This window comes from Doryrhamphus excisus, chromosome 3 (genome assembly GCF_030265055.1).
Source record: "Doryrhamphus excisus isolate RoL2022-K1 chromosome 3, RoL_Dexc_1.0, whole genome shotgun sequence".
In the NCBI taxonomy this organism is placed as follows: Eukaryota; Metazoa; Chordata; class Actinopteri; order Syngnathiformes; family Syngnathidae; genus Doryrhamphus; species Doryrhamphus excisus.
In genome coordinates, this window is record NC_080468.1 from 8,776,461 (window position 1) to 8,792,909 (window position 16,449).

The following is a 16,449-nucleotide window of genomic DNA, read 5'->3' on the forward strand; positions in this document are numbered from 1 at the left end:
TAAATATAGAAATATATATTCGACTGACTCAATTTTGTCAACTCTGTGTTCTTATGTGAGCTTCCTGCCTAACAGCGCAAATGGCACCATCTGTCGGAGGGCGACCGTAACTGCATCAACAATTGAAACGAAAAAAGTCAACTTATTTGCAGGAATTCCTTTAAGAAATAATTAATTGCTAATCGCTTTAAATTAAGTTAACGAGAAAAGTAAACCCGTAACCTTGTTGAAAACCTTAAAATATGTACAATTATTTTGAACATTTTTTAGATTCGAGCTAGATTGAGCTCGAGACTTGCAATTATGTAGCAAAACGCTAGGAGGCAGTGTTCTCCTGAGCGTGAGCAACCACAACTCTTGTTGACGAGCTCTGTAGCTTCCCGTGTAACAGTAGTGAGCAATGGCAACTATGCACATCCAGATAGTTGACATATAACTGAATAATAAAGGCTACGTTTCACAGCGTTGCAACGCCTGAAACAGTGATTTAGTGGATTACCTGTTCTTTTTCTTTCAGCTTTTTCCTGATGACGGAGTCGCCACAGCGGATCTTTTTTCTTTTGATCCGCATACTGATTTTGGCTTGAGCACTTTATATTCCGGATGCCCTTCCTGACGACTACCTGATACGATTACCTGTTAATGGGAAAAAATAGAGTTATTAGTAACATTGTTGAATTTGTCAATACTGCCATCATGTGGTCAACATTGGTAAAAACACTGGTAAGACCTCGTGACTCGAGATTTTTAGTCAAGCTTAGCCGTACTGACTTTGGCGCCCTCTGCTGGACGACATTGTCTATTGCATCCGTGACCAAACGAACATAACGCCACTTTCGAACTTATTACAGAAATTTAAAACCAACTAAGGTAAAACGTAATCACTATTTCTTTTATTCAATATATAACATTTTACAAATGTTTCGATGGTACCGAGTCAGAGAAATCGCACGTACATCGATTGCTTTGTATCCCTGCTGAATGAAGGCTTTATCAATTCTGCCACCACGTGACCAACAGGCAAATACACAACCTGCGCCGTCAAGAAATAAAGACAAGAAACATGTTTATCATTTTACAGTAAAAAATGAAACCAAACCAAAGACTTTATTAAAAAAGCATAAAAAATAAAACTCTTGATACATTTCTCATAACCGTCAAACCAGTTCAAATTATATAATACAATTTTTCCCGGTGTCCGGTTAAAAGGTCCATAAAACTTTCAAATAAAATATATTTCAATTTTAAAATTTTCTTCAATAATTTTCTCATTTTGTTATAAATTGCCTATATGTAGTACACAGGAAATAATGAAAATTAAAAAATGGAAAATAAAAAATAAATTTGAAGTAATAAAAAGGGTCACATTATTGTCTGGGATATTTAGGTAAGCAAATAAATTGTAAAAAATAAAAATGTGTAAAAAGTTTTTTGTTTTTTTTTTCTTTTCTCCTCTTTAAATCTTAAAAATTAGCTAACGCCAGGCGGCTTGAAGACATGCAGATGGTTAACTTACAAATAATGACAAACTACACTTATTTTCAATGAAGTCCTTTTGCTTGTGAAAACAAGATGCCAATGATTGTTTGTTGAGGATATTTACACGCGCTCAGGCCTCACACCTGCTTTGCTGACGTTTACATTTTGGTTCAGCGTACAAAGAGAATTAAAGCAAAAACAAAAACGGGGGAGCAGAGGCTTGAGTGGAGTCTGCCTCTCCCCCCCCATCATTGGCGAGGTTCTTTGCACCCCCCCTCTAAATCACAAAAAAAGAAAAAGGTCAGAGGTCACTGGCTAGCATGCCTCAGGAAACCCTGTTTTCAAACCTTTAGGAAGGAAATGGGGGATGGGGATACATTTGGCTAAAAAAATAAAAATCAGCAGTCAATCTGAAAAAAGCCTGTACCTTTTTGTTGAATGAAACCACTGTACATGAAGCCCGACATTCTCATTGGCCACAAATCACGCCAGAGTCCACGCGGGACCATCTGGACAACAACAACAACTGTTCCAAACTTCCATTTAAGAGGGGCTTTAAGGTGGCCTAAGCACACAGACGTCCACTTCCTCCACACACACGGCGAGCCGCCGCCAGCTAGACGGCGCCTTCATCAGTGTGGCTTTGCTATGGTTTCTGCCTTCGTGAGTCGCGGGTGACACCCTGAGCAACATCAGGTGACAACTCATTCCAAGACGAACAACAGGCAAAACATTCCAAAGCTTGCTGGGATTGGAACACAAAGTGTGTGTGTTTGTGTGTGGAAGCCCTGGATGACCTCGCCACTAGCTGCCATAAAGGAGAATTCTTCCTACGGTGTGAGCTTGGACATTTAAAAAAAAAAACATCTGTGCACTGAGAGAAAGCCCTTAAAGAATCGGATGTCATTCTAATTGAGTTTGTCATGGCTTGTCTCATTCTATGAGCAACATTCCCAGCACGCTCCCGCGGCCCCACGTCACCCACATACAAAGACATTAACACTATAAAAAAGGAGGCAGTTACTGCAAACTCACGCTGGGTTTCAAAGGGAAAACAAGAGGACGAAACAAGCGTCCGTATTAGTGCACTACATATGGCGAGGGGGCGCGGCGCTTCATGGATGCACGGCACGCCGCACAGCTTTGCTGTGACAGGGTGGAAGACCAAAATAAAAACAAGAGTTGTTGCTTTTTGTCATGTTCAGGTAGGCGGCGGGGGTCGGGGGCGGGGGGATGGGGGCTACAGTGTATGAAAAACAGTTCAATTGACCCTGCCCCCAATTATTGTATGGAAGTTCTTAGAACAAGATCACCTTGTTGGAGCAAACATTAGCGTGTTTGAACCTTGCGACCGGGGGCCACATGCCGCCGCAGTCAGAAAATACTGAAGGAGCCCATGGGAGTGTAACAGACAGGATGTGGGCGCACTGGGGAAGGAGGGAGGGGCGTGTGGATAGGCCGCCGCCTTCCTTTAAGAGCGCCGTGGGGGAGGTGAAGGAGAGCAGGCAGTAAGAACACACAATGGTGTGCGCAAGAGCACGGCAAGCGCGCACACACATGCACGCACGCACACACACACACACACACAGGGATGTGAAGGGATTGTCATCAGCCCGAGTGTCCGCACCTCAGAGGTGTTTCTCCTCAGTGAATGAAGATGAATGAACGCAAGCCGGGCTTCCATGCAGCAGACAATGTGCTCACTGTGAACGTCTAAAAAGGGCGTGGTCACATCAGTCAGAGTGGTCGCAACCAAAACAATCAGATTTGTGTCGTAAAGAACAGCGCCATGGGTGGGGGTTTGGGGGGGGGGGTTATTGGGAGTTTGCACAGCACATGAAGAGACAAGTAGAAAAGTGCAGGCCTCGTTTGACAGCTTTGTCGAAAAATATCTGCTAAGTACAAAAAGTGTCCCAAAAAAAGGCTGAGAGAGAAGAAGCCTGAATGAAGACATGAGAGGGTCCAAAATGAAGGCCTGAAGAGAGATAAGACACAAGTTTGAAGACCACTCTCTAAAGAAATCCTTAGCATCATTATTATTATTCATCGGCATCATTGTCTTTAGTAATGCATTATTATTATTATTATTATGGTCCATTGGGTGTTTCAAGGTTATTAGTGTGACCAATCTTCATCAGCAACGCTTCACCCTCCCAACACTCTTGCCGCCATTAAGAGAAGATGCGGATGCACTGTGTGGTGGGGGTGTGGCACACGGGGCACTCAGGCTCAGCAGACTGGCAGATCTGGCCGGCACACTCCATGCAGAAGAGGTTATGGCCGCAGGGCACTAAGGCGGCGGTCACCTCGCTCTCAAAGCACACAAAACAGTCCCTGTTGACACCGACTAGCCCCGCCACCCCAGGGCCAGAGCCGCCTTTCAGCCGACTCAGCATCCCGGAGCTGAGGCCTACGCCGCTGCCGCCACCCTCGGAGTCAGTGGGCGAGCCGCCAGGCAGTGAGGACGCCGAGCAGGAGGAGTAGCCGGTGGAGGACCCGCCGGAGCTGGAGCTTGAGCCCCCAGAGAAGGAGCCACCCGCGGTGCTGCCGGACTGGAGCCAGGAGAGCGTGCTCAAGGGGTCGCTTTGGGCACGGCGTGCTAATGGGTGGTCCAGGGGGCCCGTGTCCTGAGGCAGCGTTGGGGACAATCGTGGAGTCATGGCACCGCCACTAAGGCCGCTGCTGTTACGACGTAGAGGCTGTTGCTGCTGCGATGATCCGCCCGACTTGTTGCCACCCCCGCCGCCACCATTGACGAAAGGTGCCCAGATGTTGGAAGCACTGAATTCAAAGCCAAGTTCTTCGGAAGTGGGGAGCCCTGGGGTGGAGTCTCCCCCAAAGGTGAAGCCGCCTCCGGCACTGCTGGAGCCTGTGCTGAAAGGACTGGTGGGGCTTCCGCCCTCATTGGCTTTGCGTCCACCACTGAAGTTGTCTGAGCTAATCCCGCCATTGTGTGTGTGATAGGCCACAGAGGAGGACATCTTGCGGCCGGAGGAGTGGTTCATGGACATGGGGAGGGTGGGCGGTGAAGAGGGCGGAGGGGGTGGCGGCGCAGAATGGTGGTTGGAGGCCCGGGACCACAGGGACGCCCCCAGACCGGCGCTGAGCGAGCCCAGGCCCTCGAGGCTGACGTCTGTGCCGTTGGTGTGGAAGTCGTTGTCCCCCTGGAGGTCCACAAAGGTTCCTGTTCGCAGCGTGATGTGGGTCTCAATCTCCTCCCGGGCACGGTCCACATTCTCGGGCATGCCGGTCACCTCAAACACGGGGTCCTTCTCTCGACTTGGCGTCACGATGTAAGTGTGCGTCTGCTGCTGTATGCGCTTGATGGTGGCTCCTTTTGGTCCCACAACTAAGCCCACCACTCTGTACGGCACCCTCACCTGGACCAAGAGAAACCGAGTCTATAAGTCAGACTGAGCATCACAAGCATGACAAATGACCACAAGTCCTGCTTCCAGTACCTGAATGGTTGTTTGTCCTGGGAGGTGTGGCGGTCCGGGGAGTGAACCACCTCCCCCTCCGGGTCCCCCAGCTTTGCATCGGGACGCTCGGATCATGGAGAAATGCTCGGCCGCAGAAACGATCTCACGCTTGGCCATCTCCACATCCTCCCTGCGCCCTGTCACAATGAACACTGGATCTTCACCTCTGACCGGGGTCTTGATGTAGGTGTTTGTCTTGGCACGCAACGCCTTGATCTTACAACCTGGGTGAGAAAGATGGCGACATAGATATTAGATTTAAACCGTTTAAAGCAACACATCACTGTAGGCACATGCTAAAAACATAAAAAATTAAAGCTAACAGGCTAATGACATGACAATATGCATCTCAATCAGCAAACACTGACAAAATTATTAAATCTAATCCAGTCACTCCAGTCGCTGTATCAGAAATTGTGCATTTCCAAACACAATAATGCTGTTTTGATTGACACTGTGGTTGTATAAGTGTACAGGTCACCATACTAAGGTTTATCATTCTGTTACCATATTGGATATCAGATAAAACCTCATGTGTACGACTTTTGCAACGTGCCACGTGACTATTATCTATATAGATATGAAAATTAATCTGAACAACAAAATGTAGCGTCGCTGTTCTTGCACTGTGCCTTTAAATGATGACGCGTCATTCAGGCGACCAATGAGAGGCGCGGAGTGTGATGTCATTCTGGGAAGCAGAAAGCATGTCTTTTTCAAACAAAGGGAACAATACTGGAAAACGCCGCCGCGGCCGCGACATACCACCTGGACGCAAAAAAAGCAAGAAATCGCTTTAAAAAACGTGTGCTGGGAACAAAGGACACGAGAATAAAGTCTGAAAGAGGAAGAGCGGCGAAGCGAGCGTCGGCATCCGCGGACGGGGCTTTGGGTGCAGGGCGTAACACCGCCCAGTCCCTGTGTTTGTCATCCTGGATGCTCCACTTCAGCTTCTACAGCACATTCACACACAATAACACGCTGTTGTAAGCATATACGCAACTCATGGCGGACACTCGGTTTTCATTCAAGCCCACTTTCTGGGTTTATGGTGCATAAAAAGCATATTTAGCGCCATTCCCTTTGTTTGGTGCAGGCTACAAGACATGTCCAGACTGCCGACAATCTGCCGCTTTGTCTGACCCTGTCCCACCCCTCCCCCTCCCTTCGTGCTGCTCCTCAACCTCTGTCTGTCAAGCTATTGTCTGAAATGTGTTAAATAGTGTTAAAAGCACACATTAATATTGCAAATATAATTTTTTTTTTAAAACAAGACCGGTGGATTTTTAAAAAACAGCGGTCCAAGCCCCGTGTGGAAAAGTTGCACCCAAACAAAGAAGCACCATGCAGCCCTCCAAAACAAAAACAACTCACCTTGTCTCCCCACGATCTCAGCCACATGTTCGGAGCTCGGCACAGGCACACACTCGGTCATGTTGACGCTTCTCTTCCTGCTGCAGAGGACGGAGCTTTGCTCTCCGTGGAGCATGGAGTGGGAGCCGGACATGTGGTAGCCGCCCGAGCCGTAGTACTCCGGGGATGGGGAGCAAGACGTCGGCGAGTCCCGAGACCCGCTGGGGTGGTCGAGCATCTGTAGATCCACATAACCACCACCGCCGCCGTTGCAACCCTCGGAGCTGGGAGCCTGGGTCCCGTCCATGGTGTCCACCAGTCCGCCGCCTCCTCCGCCCCCGCAGTCCACCTTCTCCAGGGCCATGAGTGACAGTTGGTCCAGGGCAAAGCGGAGCACCTCCTGGTGATCCTCATCACGGGATTCTTGGTCTGTTTCTCGGGGCAGGCCAACCCCGTTGTGCTGGCTGCTGATCACCACGTCGTGGTCCATAATCTCGGGGTGGAATAAAGGGCTAGGCATAGTCTCTCCGTGGATCTCACATCAGATCACGGATGCCTGCTTGTTGAGTGAGCTCACACACTTCTGAAATAATAACAAATTAAATCAAATTGAATAAGAAGCACAAATAAAACAATGGATGATATGTTGCTTTGGGCGCCTTTGCTTTGTCTTGCTGTCTGACAACTCCAAACCCATCAAGACTTGGCTTAGCTTCGTCGGGATAAAAGAATGCTGCCTTGAAACGCCAAAAGAACAGTGTCCCCCCACGCAAACGTCAAGACTATACGTGTCAGCAACGTCCGGTCACTTTTATATCGGAACAAAAACGCAACGAAAAGTGAGCCAAGTGCTGTTGTTAGCTTGAGCTAGCAAGTTAGCAGGCTAGCTCCATATAGTCGGCACTCAGTCACGTTGTCGACCCCTTTGTTTGGGAGCACCGCAGCTAAGCTAGCCGCTTTAGCTCCACTCTTACTGGGTGGAAACTCGTTTAAAAACACAAAGGGTTTCTTTTTAAGACAACGTTTACGTCAACTTACTTTATCCTTACTTTGTCGACTCCCTCCGCTTGTCGCCAAGTTGTTGCGGGAAAGATGAGAAGTAACCGGGAAGAAGAAGAAGAGGAGGAGCAGCAGCCTTTTTAGCGCTACAGCGTTAGCCGCTTAGGAGGCTAAAACTAGGGGGGCGTAAAAGAGAAACGTTTCAAAAAACGTTAAAGAGAACGCCGTCTTGTCTCATATTCCTGAGCGGGTCTTGGTGGTGAGTGTCGCCTGGAAAGGCTGGCTCGAATCCGAGAGTGGCGGTTAGCTGTTATGAACTCTCCCAACAAAGTGGGATACTGCTTGGCTCCTTGCTGCTGCTGCTGCCTGACCCCACTCGCTCCACCGCCTTTGTCTCGCCAGGCGCACGCTGCTCCGTCTCCAGCACACGGCGGTGACGTCACCCGCGACACAACAATGGGTTCAAAGGCCACATGCGGCGACGGAGAGCGCGTCCACGCAAAGCCACGGTTGCTGCCATTGCCATTGTGTCAGTCCACACGCTCAAACGCTATTTTATTTACGTGTTTGTCCTCCATCCTTGAGTGGGTTGTCTTATTGGGTTCTGCCATTGAACCAAGTCAGCCTTATTGTTTCATGGAAAGGCGGTACTGGACTCTGTTTGTTTGTTTTAATTGAAAGTAATACCATAAATCAACGCTAATATGATTTTTTATGTATTATCGTTTTTATGTTCCTTGCATAATTTGTTTTTTTTTATTATTACTGTCAGTGGGCATGGATGGAACATGCAAACTAAAAGGTCTCCGAATGCATTACACATTTCCCCACTGAGGGACGAATAAAGGCATATCTTAATGCAATTGCAGTAAGACATTTGAAACTTCTTTAAAAATCCTGAGGGTTATGGAACAAAAAAGCCAAGTGGTTGATTCAAAACAATTTCACCAGCCCCGAGCTGGAGGATCCAACGGGCTGTCAATCAAGACACAGGACAATCCTCAGCCCAAATGAAGGTCGTTAACCATCAGATAGCATCTGTGAGAGAAGAAAACTGAGACATGAACACACGTCTTTCTCTTTTCTGTGTTGTAACGATATAAAAAACATCCAAAAGGAGGTAGCTAATTAATGTAATTAATGCACGTAATGAGACACATATTCCACAAAGATCACTCTGTTTTTTGAACATTCTGTGACCATGAAGTCACAGGCACATTCATGATAACACGTTAAATATTGGGCATTCATTACTGTTCATCAGTTTGTACACTATAATGTGTTCTTAATATACTCTGTATTCAGTATACATTGTCAGTTTCATGCCTCTATTTATTCTGGTCATTACTGAGTACTATAATAACATTAATGCTATCTCTTAACTTGACTGCTACAAATGATTTCTATTAGAAAATGGTCACCTGGTACATTAAACAAAGAAAGTGAAGGCGTAGGATTAAATAAGATCTGATTCTTCCTAATCCTTTTTGGGCTTGTTGAAATGTGCAGCTGTTAACATGTGACATTTGTTAATGTGACTTTGATAAGCATTTTGGAAAGTAAAATCATTCCCATTACTATTGTATGGCTAAAATATACAAACTTGCGATAAATATATAGTTAACAAAATAAGACATTCACATCAAAATGATGCATTTATTTAACAATATTAGAACATTTACAGTAGTTAAGTATCGTTGAGTCTTTTGTCAATACAAAATATGATCTCAAACAGAAGTTATTGAAAAACAAAAAAGGAATACTTGTAAACCAACCCCCCAACTATCTAGTCTTTCTGAAAGAGAAAGTAGAGCATCCATGCATACATTCTGCAACCTTTTTTATGCTTCTTAGCATAAAACATCACTTACAGTGACAGTGAGGATATAATAGGATAATAATAGCATATAATAGATTGAAAACAAGTGTTTTTTTACACAAAGCCACACACACATACAAACATAATTTACCGTTCACACACGTGATGCCAGGTTTGTTTTTTTAGCATGTTTAGCAGCTGTATTAATAGCACCATACACATTAGCTAAACAATGATGGAGGTAAAAGCTAAAACAAACTTAAAGCACCGTTTTCTGTTGTAGAGAAATAATTGTTTAGCAAATACCTCAAAAGTTAAAAACTAAAAAAAAAAATTTTTTTTTGACAAAGTGAGTCAGAAAGAAAAATCCCCCCGATTATTGATGACTTGAGTTGAAGTTGTGGTAAACGATGAAAGAAGAATCAGTCAGCACTGTTGGAATCATCACAGCGACGTTGTGTACCTTGGCTATGACTCCTCCTTTTCCACCCGCTCTGCCCCTCCTCCACCTCATCTTCGTTCTCCTCCTCTTGCAAGCGGGCTGGTGTATCCGCAGCGGTGTCTTCGACATGAGCCAACATATCTGCCATGAGGGCTTCCTCCAGCCGCCTCCTCACACTCTGCACCAGGTCCTCCTGTTTTCTGAAAGACATAGAAAGACACGCAAAATGATGAATGAACTAACTTTTAATAAAGTCATTAGTGGTTGATACCTTTATTAGAAATTGCACTGTAGTGCAAGGTTAGTCTACTATCGAAAGTAGTGTTGCTTCCACTTTTGTACAAAAGACAAAAAAAGGAGGGGTCGTGGTGGGTGAACATCAGTCTCAGCACTGCCCCAGTTCGGCTGGTCAATCAGCACGCTCATGGCCATTTTCATCTTGTAAAAGTAGCTCTTCCAAGAAATATGTTTAATTGTATTTCTATGATGTGTCACAGGCCACAAGTGCCCCCCTAGGCTGAATTTGGACTTTGGTCAAATGTCCCTTTTCATATGGTGCTTTTCTCTGCTATAACACTTGATTTTCCCTGTGTGGGGCTGATAAAACATGTATTTATAACAGTAATTTTTTATTACAGATGGTTTATATTCACTCATACACTAAATTCTATTTATACTCTGTTACCTAGATGCATGCACTACATCCCATAAAACCAGGTAAGTATACCTTATAAATGGTTGTGTTTGAGAGGTGGACTAGCAACACACAATCAGTCCTAATTTCCCCATGATTGGTTAGAAATTGGATTTGGACCTTAATTTAATGCAAATTATCAACTTGGTTGCGCCGTGCAACCCAACTGTGGTTGTTTATAAAATATAAGTGCCCAAACAGTACAATAAAAACATGAAATGTCAGTATTTAACAAAACAGGTATCTTCCCTGACTGTGTATGTGTGTACTCACCTGATATCTTCATCTGTCACCATAAAGGCCTTGCAGAGTGGCTGCGCTGTGTTGAGCCACACTCCCGGATTTTTCTCCACGGCCGCCGTGAGCTGCCCCGTGACAGGAGCGGGGCTGGTGTGCAGCGCGCTGGCAATGGCCGACAGCAGTGTTTTGTCAGAACTGGCAGGCCCTACACCTGAGCAGGACAAAGCGACAAGATGAGTTGAAGCTCAGATTGAAAACACATTGGCGTGTTTCTTTAGTTGTCTTAACCTTGTAGGCCTTTGGGAAGATCCATGGTTTTCACCAGCTCGTCAGCAATGTCAAAAGCACTTAAGCCGCTCAGCTTCCTCTCCCAGAATAACTAAATAATTGGACCCATAAAACCACAAAGTTGTTACATTTATGTCACAATTGATAGCAAAGAAATGGTTTTTAAATGAAATAAAGATTCATCTGTGATCTACATAAAACACATTTTAAAGCAATTGTATTCAACTAGTTACATACAGTATATGAGAGTGTATTCATTATGTAGACTGTGGCACTCATCATCATCATCATCATCTTTGTGTACTTCATACAACACTGCATTAATGCAACATTCCTGACTTTGTGGCTTATTTCCAGTCATTGTGTCAGACTCACATGAAAAAAAACACAAATGAACTGTAATATACATCGCAACGTATATATGTTAAAATATTTTAGGCTTCCTCTAATTGTAGCTGGGGCGGCACGGCAGCCCAGTGGTTAGCGCACAGACCTCACAGCTAGGAGACCAGGGTTCAATTCCACCCCCCGTGAATGCGTGGGTTTTCTCCGGATACTCCGGTTTCCTCCCACATTCCAAAAACATGCTAGGTTAATTGGCCACTCCAAATTGTCCATAGGTATGAATGTGAGTGTGAATGGTTGTTTGTCTATATGTGCCCTGTGATTGGCTGGCGACCAGTCCAGGGTGTACCCCGCCTCCCGCCAAAAGACAGCTGGGATAGGCTCCAGCCCCCCTGTGACCCTCGTGAGGAAAAAGCGATAGAAAATGAATGAATGAATAATTGTAGCTATATTGTACAGTATATTTACTTGTTAGAGTGTAAATGCCAGAGTATCAATATAGTACATACAGTGGTATACAGTATCAGGGCCCCTGGACACCTCCAAGATGGCCCGCGCCACTATTTGAGAAGCACTGAGGCATTTGAGAGGCACTTTAATCCTTAGTTTGGGTAGAGCTCTTTTCTACACAGTTGGCTGCAGGTGAGATTTATATGGGAAGACTGCGTATGTGCGTTGCACGGTCTTTTAGCTTTGAATGTGTTTTGCCTATAGAGCATTCTGACGTTTGGGAGTGCGTAATGTTTTGGAATGGAATTCACACAGTTTTCTAAGTGAGGCCCCAGGTATGAAGTGTGTTAATAAGCAGACTTGCAATGCCATCTACTCTACAAAGTTGAAGCTAAAAGCTATGCAGACAATAAAAAATAAAAAAGTAACACCAAATGTATATGCCGTGGTTGTAATTTGTTTGTGGTACAAATAAATCAATTCAAGGGAAATACTGTCGCACTACAGCATCAGTGACTGAAATGCAACCAGCTCTGTTACTGACCTGTTTTGGTTGGTCCACGGCCCTCTGTGGGTCTGTCTTCACTTTGTTGCTCGGGTGATTTGTTACTTTGGTCACTGGCTGCTTGAAGATGGATGCGGTCTGTCTAACTGGCAGCGTCGTGTTCAAGTCTGGCTTGGCCTTTTGAAAGCAAAGAACAGTGTGACAAACACTGAAATATAACCACTTTGGGATATAAAATTATCCATGGATATATTCATCATCATGAATTCAAATCACTATGCGGATCAAAAAAGATCCGCTGTGGTGATTCAGTAATCAGGAAAAAGCCGTAGGAAACAAAAAGGGGTAGCGTAGTGAATGAGGTATCAAATTAAAAAGTTAGAATGTTAATTAATTGATTGTTAATTCAACCTGATGTGTTGGTTGCACTTTCTTCAAATAAAATGTGAATGCATTTGCCATTAACTGTTGTCTACCTGTATGTTTATATCCATAATTAATTTAAACCTGATTCCCTGCAAAAAAACAATGGGAATCATAAAAATTACAATGATCATAAAAGCATTGTTACAAAGAAGAAAATAGCACCCAGAGGGCTATATGTAGGCAGTTTAGTCTCACCCGTATTTGATGGCTGACATTGTTATGGGCGTGCTTGTGCCCATTCCGTTGAACTTTACTAAGAAGTAAATGTGCAGATCGAGACTGGCTGGCCTCTTCTGTGTGAAAGTTGTTGGCTGGACCACGCACCGTCTGTGGTTTATTGAGGACACGCCTGACATGTACACTGGAGAGGAAACACACACATATGATACATATATTTTACATATATATATATACACTGTAAACAAGAATGACACAATGTTCATATGTTCAGACATTGTGTGAGTTGATGCTCACTTTCTAGTGACACTGTCAAAGAGGGATTTAATAATACGTTTAATAATTTAGTTTAATAATACGTTATGCTATTGTGTTTACAGTGTGCAGTGGGCACAATTTGTGTACAATATATTAGAAACACGTCTCAATGTGATGCAAGATAAACATAGATCAATTGTGATATTGTACCGAGTAATATTTCCCCAACCCAAATCAATACAATTATTCGTATTTAATATATATTTTGTATTGTATAATATTGGATTCTGCCGGGGTAAAAGTAGAAAAACGTGTATTTACAGTAGCTCGACGGTTGCATCGGTAGGTGTAGGTTGTCCCGCCTTATAACTATACGAAAATGACAGGACAACTGAGATGTCAATCAAACATGTAGCCGCCCACACAGTGTTCATCAAGTGAAAGCATCGCAATGTGTGCTAATGTGCATGTGAGCATCTTGACGGGAGTGAACTTACGATGAAAGAACGCCCAAAAAACACAATTTTAAATACGCACCGTATATATGTAAAATATATGTGTATGTGGAAGTAGTGTTTCTTTCTCGGCACGTGCAAATCAAGTGGATGACGGACACAGAAATACAGAGATACAGATACACGCAACTCAATGAGATAAGAAAACCATGCAAACATCGTGAGGGATATATACAACTATATATTCTAGTCTATCTTTAAAAAATGTTATGAGAGTTTGCGAGTTCTCCAGGGAGCCCATGTTGCCCAAGTCAAGCGTGTGTAAACAATGAAACTTAGCTAGCTAATCAAGCTAGCAGCTATGGCACGCCGCAGAGCGCAACTAAGACGTTACACTGAGTAATGTTATTTGACATATTAATACAATTAACTATAAACTATTTCTATGTAGCGTTTGGTGATATCCAATCCGAAATGTAAGCATACACATTGGTTGCAATTTCAGCTAGAAAGCGCATGTTCTCGGGCGAGCATTTCCTGCTGAAAAAAAACTTTCATGCTAAAAAAAAATGCTGCGACTCTTAACAGTCCTGACTCCTACCTCTTCCTTTCCATGGTCCGAATGTCCTTGTTAAAGCGTGGCGCAAAACCCAGCTCTTAAAAAGTAACAAACATTAACCAGCAGGCTCTTTTCGCTGTCACGAATTTCCAGTCAGATTTGTTATCGATCACCATTCCTTAGTCCAGACCTTTACAATTGAAGATCACTCCGCCCACCACGTCACCTCCCTCTATTGTAATCCATCCGCTAAACTCACTTCAACTAGTGCGGAAGTGATGACAGAAAATTATCTTACATCAGGATAAAGAAACAAAATATGGCTAAGACTACCCCATACATTCCATATTAACAAAGTTCCACACTTTACATATAAATATAAAATGATAATTATTCAAATTGAGCATAAAGTGGTATACAATAAACAGCTTGAACATGAAGAGGGATGTACACCAACACTTGTATTTTATTGTTACAATTTAAATGTATAAGACTAACAGGAATAATGGCACACAACGCAAGATATCACACATACTTTTTACTCTTCCAAAACAGTTGAGGCTTGAAATACATTTGTCAATCAGACCTGGTTGACGTCAAATGTGAAATAATTAAAATAAGAACCTCAAACTGTATGGGGAAAGAAAATGAAAAAATCCATGCATTGTCTGTATTTTCATATTCTTTCCGCTCATGATTTCACAGTTTGAGGAACACTGAATCCCAAATGTATTGATGGTGGTGGTGGTAATGAACATCTCAGTGCTGTTGCCTCAGCAGGATGAAAATGACAGTTGGTCTGGAGTGCGGTGCAAAACAGCAGCTGCAGCAGTCCTTGTTCATAATCTCCAACTGCCGTGAAAACAAAATGGATTGATAAATCAGTGAAAACAACCACTCAACACCATTTTAAATAATTGTAATTGCAGTAATTGCAGTGTTTCCATGCAAGAGACAACTTTGCTCAGACTTTATAAATGAAGCCAATCGCAGGAGAAATATAGACAATCAACCATTCACACCTACAATTTATGGGAATGGTAATGATTTTATTTCATTTGAACATGCATCAGATTACAATTGAGTGCATCACCTAATCAGTTCACAGTTCCACATGTCCAAAAGGAGTAGGAAGAAGCAAAGGTTATTAAATCCTACCCCTCCATCTGGTACTTTTACAATCAGTAACTGTTACATTTGTTCACTTCCTGCTTTCCAAACTTAGAGTCGCCAATTAACCTAACATGCATGTTTTCGGAATGTGGTACCCGGAGAAAACCCACGCATGGGGAGACCATGTAGGGGGCCAACATGCTAATCACTCTCCTACTTCATCCTCCCAATAAGCCGATGTCTCCCTCCCTTCCAAGCCAACCCACAGGGGGAAAATCTCTTTAATATTTTTATTACTATATTTCATTTGTCCTTCATGTGTTCTGTGTACAACATGAGTGACTTGAGTGTTAATTAAGGTAGAAGTTCAGACCTGCACTAAAAATTGTAGAAGAAGAACCTGTTCCTAAACAGAGGACCTCCTGGAATAGACAATGAATCTCAGCAGGTCAAATGTAACGACATACTGCTACTGTTTCATCGACTTTTAATTCAATATTCATGACATAACTATTTTAAATACTAACCTGATCGCCACTATTCATCCTTCTTGAACTTTCCACTTATGTAGGGCACATAGTCCAAAAACAATCGCCAGTCTGTAAAGTGAACCATGGCTACACCGCCGACTGTTCCCCAGACAGCAAGTGTTGGGACCCTAAGGAAAAAAGAATGCATTTAAACAGCAAGAAACAGCATGAAACGCGTGCAAAAAGCATATACCCAACACTTCAAATTAATATAACTTAACATTGCTTGAGCTACCTCAGTTTTCGAAGGACAGCTTTAAATTGTTGACCTATTTTGTGATCCCTGAAAAGGCCTTTCTGTACAATTCTGAAATATACATTATTTTTCAGTTGTGGGTAACCTTACGTTTTTTTCACCCGTGGCAGTTCACCACTTAAGTTTGTACCATTTCAAGTTACTCACTGGACTTGAGTGATTTAAATTGGACTAAATAACTGGAAAACTTGGGATGTTTTACAACATTTGGGCGTTCGGTGGAACTATGAACAATTTGTTACAATGTTGATTTTTTTTAACTCAAGTGACCCTCGCATGTAAAACAAATGTGACCTCAGGTTGGCTAACTGCGAATGCTAGCTGAGGACACCAGCAAGAAATTCCGTCCGCTGAATACAAGGTTCTCAAATCGTTTTTGTTTTATAATTAAAATAAAAGATATGCCTTACCACGACTTGGCAATTGCCACATATTTCTGACCGATCACTTTACTCAACATCGTCGGGTAACTTATAGGTCCTTCACAACGCGTAGCTAGCAGTAACTTCCGTTTAAGGGTTACAGCAGGATCCTCTCATGCGCAGGCGCTAACCGAGGCAAACGATGCGCACCAAAAGG

At 43.6% G+C, this 16,449-nt stretch overlaps 2 protein-coding genes and 1 pseudogene across 3 annotated transcripts; all 3 read right to left on the reverse strand.

Moving 5' to 3' along the window:
- Positions 1–896: 896 nt before the first annotated feature.
- Positions 897–7,748, reverse strand: LOC131126415 (RNA-binding protein MEX3B-like). Of its 2 annotated transcripts, none has more exons than XM_058068922.1 (4): positions 7,364–7,748; positions 6,336–6,897; positions 4,941–5,185; positions 897–4,859 (listed from the first exon to the last, which is right to left on the reverse strand). In XM_058068922.1, the coding sequence occupies exons 2-4, from the start codon at positions 6,832–6,834 to the stop codon at positions 3,651–3,653; spliced, it is 1,953 nt and encodes a 650-aa protein (XP_057924905.1). In that variant the 5' UTR covers positions 6,835–6,897; positions 7,364–7,748; the 3' UTR covers positions 897–3,650. The 2 variants fall into 2 exon arrangements, with proteins under 2 accessions (XP_057924905.1, XP_057924904.1); XM_058068921.1 differs by having other exon boundaries at positions 7,353–7,748.
- A 1,207-nt stretch (positions 7,749–8,955) lies between these two features.
- On the reverse strand, positions 8,956–14,205 carry LOC131125643 (methyl-CpG-binding domain protein 3-like; annotated as a pseudogene).
- Positions 14,206–14,411: 206 nt separating this feature from the next.
- On the reverse strand, positions 14,412–16,345 carry LOC131126060 (cytochrome b-c1 complex subunit 10). Its single transcript, XM_058068214.1, has 3 exons — positions 16,281–16,345; positions 15,612–15,742; positions 14,412–14,823 (listed from the first exon to the last, which is right to left on the reverse strand). The coding sequence occupies exons 1-2, from the start codon at positions 16,328–16,330 to the stop codon at positions 15,622–15,624; spliced, it is 171 nt and encodes a 56-aa protein (XP_057924197.1). The 5' UTR covers positions 16,331–16,345; the 3' UTR covers positions 14,412–14,823; positions 15,612–15,621.
- Positions 16,346–16,449: the final 104 nt, after the last annotated feature.

Coding starts and splice junctions, on each gene's coding strand:
- LOC131126415 (XM_058068922.1), bottom strand. CDS start 6,834: ATGCCTAGCCCTTTATTCCACCCCGAGATTATGGACCACGACGTGGTG. Junction 5,186..6,335: donor TGAGATCGTGGGGAGACAAG/GTGAGTTGTTTT, acceptor TTTCTCACCCAG/GTTGTAAGATCAAGGCGTTG. Junction 4,860..4,940: donor CAGGACAAACAACCATTCAG/GTACTGGAAGCA, acceptor CTCTTGGTCCAG/GTGAGGGTGCCGTACAGAGT.
- LOC131126060 (XM_058068214.1), bottom strand. CDS start 16,330: ATGTTGAGTAAAGTGATCGGTCAGAAATATGTGGCAATTGCCAAGTCG. Junction 15,743..16,280: donor GTGGCAATTGCCAAGTCGTG/GTAAGGCATATC, acceptor TTTTTTCCTTAG/GGTCCCAACACTTGCTGTCT.